Source organism: Lathyrus oleraceus, chromosome 7, assembly GCF_024323335.1.
Source record: "Lathyrus oleraceus cultivar Zhongwan6 chromosome 7, CAAS_Psat_ZW6_1.0, whole genome shotgun sequence".
NCBI lineage: Eukaryota > Viridiplantae > Streptophyta > Magnoliopsida > Fabales > Fabaceae > Lathyrus > Lathyrus oleraceus.
The window spans coordinates 289,506,145-289,511,753 of NC_066585.1; the positions used below are offsets into that span (position 1 = coordinate 289,506,145).

At 37.9% G+C, this 5,609-nt stretch overlaps 1 protein-coding gene across 1 annotated transcript; it reads right to left on the reverse strand.

Annotated features, from left to right (window-relative positions):
* Positions 1-3,877: 3,877 nt before the first annotated feature.
* On the reverse strand, positions 3,878-5,028 carry LOC127105342 (glycine-rich RNA-binding, abscisic acid-inducible protein). Its single transcript, XM_051042513.1, has 2 exons — positions 4,847-5,028; positions 3,878-4,581 (listed from the first exon to the last, which is right to left on the reverse strand). The coding sequence occupies exons 1-2, from the start codon at positions 4,958-4,960 to the stop codon at positions 4,090-4,092; spliced, it is 606 nt and encodes a 201-aa protein (XP_050898470.1). The 5' UTR covers positions 4,961-5,028; the 3' UTR covers positions 3,878-4,089.
* Between the last annotated feature and the right edge of the window lie 581 nt (positions 5,029-5,609).

A 5,609-nucleotide genomic window follows, 5' to 3' on the forward strand; every position in this document is an offset into this window, starting at 1 on the left:
TCAGATCCATCTCATTAATTGACGTGGACATCATCAACGGATCAGAGGCGTGCGCTTACCATGTACATGAGTCAAGCGCGAAGTACCATGAATTAAATGAAGTCAAACATAACAAAGGCCAGGATTAGATCGTGACTAATGGATCCAAGGGCCAAGGGACTCCCACGTGGGGACGGTGGTGGAAACCACCGTCTTCTCCGGTGAGAAGGCCAAATCCGGCCACTAGTTGCAGGTTTTGCAACCTCAACTAAAGCACGCGATCCTTACATCAAATTAAAGCTGAGGTGATGTACATCACCCCTGTAACCTTAGTTTTCACTCAAGATCCCTATGGAAGGAGAAATTTGAGGTTGAAAAACTAGGTGTTCAATCTGCAGAGCAACAATTCATGAAATTAAAGCCACCATTGGCTTGCCTCTCACATGAGGACTTCAGAAAACCAAACCAACACAAGCAATGCACAATATTCAGTGAGATTCGAAGCAAAATAGTTGAGCTGCAAACCTTTGAAGTGCAACTTTGATGAGCACAATCCAACCAACCATTTGCTTGCAGCTTGATCTTGAAGTATGATATGAGAGCTAGGCTTAGGAATTAGTGTTGATAATCAACTGATGTTGTTGAAAATCAAACTTGAAAAATGAAATGAAAACTCAAAATTCCTTTGGTGAGAGGTTGGGAAATGATTTCAGCAGGGATTCAGGCGCCTTCAGGTTACCAATTCAATGAGGCAATGCATTCTATTTATAGATGGAGTTGATGTAAAGAGGTGGAGAACTCGTGTGCATGAAATTGGGTCCTCCATGCATGATCCTGTACAGGCGTATGTGAGGCCCAAAAGCTAATGCAAATGCAAGCTGAAATGATAATGGAATGGTTTGGACGTGCAGTTTGCATTACAATTGCTTGTGTATCAAGATTTAACATGAAATGCATAATTGGTCACAATTGTTCATCTCTTCGAAAGTCCTATTTGGAAAATTCAAACATAGGCATGTGAGTAATGGTTGGAAAGGTCTTGACATAAGGAACAAAAGCTATGTTGAACAAAAATCCATTTGGAGTTTGGAAAATTATGAAAACTGACCATGAAGTTCAAGGTACAAAACATGTATTTGAAAATTTTGCCAAAAAGGACCAACTTCAAGCCCTTCTGTTTCAATGATGAAAGCCTCAAATGGGAAAACCTCCAACACCAAAATTGTAGATATTTTCAAGACAATCAATTTGGAATTACATTTGGCATCATTTGGATTTTTAATGAGAAAGTTATGGGCACTTGAATTTGGACTTTTTCAAGATTTAATGGGTTTGGTCCAAAGTGACCTATAATATTTTGTATTATCACATATGTTTCTTTTAAGATTATGAAATTTTGTCCAACATAACAAATTAAGTACACATCTCAAACTTTCCAATGCACTTGGTCTCACATCAAAATAATAAAAAATGAAGGATTTAGGTCCTTGGGAAGTTGACCCAAAATTAGGGTTTCAGTCAAAATGACCTATAATATTTTGAAATGAATGTTGACCTTCCAAGTTTCAAATGAATTTTTGATGAACATGAAAGTTGTTCATATGGTTCTTAAGAACAATTTTTCTCTTGGGGTCATCTTCATTTGACAAACACATCAAAAGTTAGGTCTCAGTGGATTTCAATTTTGTCAAATGACTTGATTGGTCAACTTCTCAAGTCCAAACTTCAAATCTTGATGAATGAATGATTGAGGACACTCACATAAGCTCATATATGCATAAAATGATGAATTAAATAACTTTCCTTGATTGAATTTGATCATAGGTTGAGGTTGCTTCATGAGCAAGGCACAGTCAATGCACAGTTGAATTAGGGTTTCCTTGGGAAACAATCCTCAAGCCCTTTGGTTTATCTTGATCAAATTTACAAATTGAGATACTTGGGAGGCATATATGATGATTGAGAGATTTGAGAATCATTGTCATGCTTGCTTTCATCTGGTCATTTCTTTGAGCATAGGGGCCTCCTAGGAGCCTTGAATCACATGACTGCTTGAGCTACAAAACAAAACAAGTTAGTGACATATTTTTGTGCTTTTGGTTAGTAGACAAAATAAGAAAAGCAATAATATAAAATTCAAGCATGCTTGGTGGTTTCAAACCAACTCACACAAAGCCCAACCCTAGGGTAAAGGAGCCAAGATGCTATTATCCTTGAGGCAAATGCAAATGAGAAATGTTATGATGCCATGAGGGATCTTAGGGTCAAAATTAGGGTCTTACAGTGTCTATGAGAGGATGGATGAATTTCAAGATCAGTTTCAAGCTATGCATAAAGAGATTCGGGCTTTGAAGGGAAAATAATTATTTGGGAAGAATGCTCATGGTCTATGCTTAGTTCCTAATGTGAAGATTCCTCATAAGTTTAAAGTTCCAGATTTCGAGAAGTATAAGGGTAACTCTTGTCCTTTGAGTCATTTGGTGATGTATGCCGGAAGATGTCGACTCAAATTGATAACCATCAATTGTTGATTCACTACTTTCAAGACAGTCTGGTTGATGTTGCTTTGGTGAAGTGGTACATGGGGCTTGATAACACTCAGATTTGAACTTTTAACGATCTAGGTGAAGCTTTTGTTCGTTAGTACAAGTATAATATTAACATGGCACCAGACAGAGATCAACTTCGTGCTATGTCCCAAAAGGATAAAGAAACTTTCAAAGAGTACGCGCAGAGATGGCGCGAGATTGTTGCACAAGTCAGTCCTCCGCTAGAAGAGAAGGAGATGACAAAGTTGTTTTTGAGAATGCTGAGTCTGTTTTACTATGACCGGATGGTTGCAAACGCTCCTAGTGATTTTACCGAGATGGTAAACATGGAAATGAGATTAGAAGAAGGTGCCTGCAAGGGACGATTGAAAGAGAGTGGTTCATCTGACAGTTTCAGAAGGTATAAGAATGGTTTGCCAAAAAAGAAGGAACATGATGCTAAAATTATTTCGCAGGAGAAGCGTAGGATATCCAGAGACCTACACAATTTGATCCAATTCTGATGTCTTATGCGGAATTTATTTCCGAAAGAATTTCCATGATAATATAAACCTAATCATCATTATCCATTCCATCAAAAAACACTCGATCATGATATTAAAAATTGTTTCGCTTTGAAAACCGATGTGAGAAGACTAATACAAAATGGTATTTTATCTTTTAAAGATTTTGGTCCTAATATGCAAGTCAAAAGATTTTGGTCCTAATATGCAAGCCAATTTATTGCTTAAACATGGTGGTGCGCCGGCCGGATTGTTCTGTCCACCCTAGTTTATGTATATACAAACCACGACATTCAATGAAGTATCCAAATTTTCTCACAAGTAACTTTGAATTGTGTATAGAAACGTTTCAAAAACCTCTGATATTTATGCTCTTAGAGACTTCTAGAAATATTTAACTGATTCAAATTACAAGCAAACAGACCACCAATTAACGCTTCTAGAAATATTTAACTGCTCAGATTACAAGCAAACACACCACCAATTAACGCTACCAAGTGCAAAAAAGCACATTACACCCTATGCTGAATGAACCACCAACAGACATGAGATAGTCCATCAAACTTGCCCCTCACACACTCGATTATGCCAAGTCCACCTTGTATACGAGTGTATATATATGAATAAAATATTAAGTTTTAAACTTTTTCATTATCGTCTAAAATCATATCATTTCATTATCGTTTAAAAACTCATGACATTTCCAAATCATATAATTTAACTATCCAACCTTTGAATGACATTCCCTAATTTCAATTATTTTCATACGATTTATTATGCTATATTTCAAAACATTCAAATTACAACTAATCAAACAGGTTTGAATCAAACAATCGAATAGAAAAATACTAAGAAAATTGATGGAGTTTATCATTTCAATGGATCGTTTATATACAACTAGATTCAGAAGTACAAAAACGAGACACGGGAACACTAAACCATAACAAAACAAATACCATAACATAATATCATAACATAATATCCAAGCAACTAAATCATCCATCTAAAACAATATGAGAATTTCATAAGCCTAAATCCCAAACGGATAAAACTTTAGCCTAATCCCTCCAGTTTCCACCACTGCCACCGCCGCCACCACGAGAGTAGCCGCCACCACCGCCGCCTCCATATCTATCACCACCGCCTCCTCCACCAGCGCCATATCTATCACCACCGCCGCCTCCGCCACCATATCTATCACCACCACCGCCTCCATAACCACGATCCCTTCCACCACCATATCCACCATTTCCTCCACCGCCATATCCACCTCCTCCACCGCCATATCCCCCACCGCCACCACCGTTTCTGTTGTATCCACCTTCACGGCGACCACCCCCACCACCATAACCCCCACCTCCTCCACCATATCCACCACCGCCGCCTCCTCCTCCTCCTCTACCACGAGACTGAGCTTCATTCACAGTAATATTACGACCATCAACATCCTGACCGTTCATCCCTTCAATCGCATCTCTCATAGATTGCTCCGCAGCAAAAGTCACAAATCCAAAACCTCTCGACCTTCCAGTGTCGCGATCCATAATAACCTGAACAATCAAAACAATTTAAAAAACTCAGATCTAATAACAAACAGGAAAAACAGTTCCAGAACCGAATAGTAACCGATCAATCTTCGCCTTTTGGTGAAAAGATGAAGATGAACGTACCTATTGGTGTGAGTAACATAAGAATCATATGATATAGTAACAGAAACAGTAACAGTAACAGGATAGATCAAGTAACAAAGAGATCACAGATCAGAATGCGATTCGAATCCAGATCATGTCAGATCCAAGCCTGCAACAAACGGACCTTGGAATCGGTAATTTCGCCGTAAGTAGAGAAGGCTTTGGCGAGGCCATCGCTGTCGGTGGTCCAGGCAAGGCCACCGACGAAGCACCGGTACTCAGCATCGGAAGAGGCCATCGAAAAACTCAAATAAGGGACGGAGAAACAATAGATGTAAAAGAAAGATATTTTGGGCACTGAATGCAAGGGGTATTATATAGCTGGGGATTTGTTAACTAGGTTAAAGATAGGGTTAAAACTAGGGCTACGTGGAATCCTATACTTGTGTGCGCCGCTGGGCCATACTCTGGTATATTCGTTGAGATATTTTTCTCTCATTTAAAATATCTTTGTCCCTATTATAATATTCGTCGTTATTATTTTTTAAAAAGTTATTTATTGAACCATTAATGTATATATTTGTGCATTTTTTACTCAAATATTTAATATTTTTTTAAAAATTCAAAATAATCTATTTTTTTAATTATTTCTCAAACTATCCTAGTTTAAAAAAAAACGTTAATGCGTAGGTATCAGCAATTGGCGTTTACTCTTAATTTTAAATAGGAAACGTCAATTGAATTGACTACAACACAGGGTGTTGTCAATCCATTTGACATTCATGTGTATAAAGTGAGAGGAGACGCCAATTGATATGGCGCCTCCGTGTATTGTGTAAAATTTTTTTTGTATAAATAGGTAGTGATTCATTTTTCCACATCTCTTTTCATTATATTGCAAACATGTTTCGTCTTCGTCGCCGCTATGGAAAAGTGATTTATTCGAG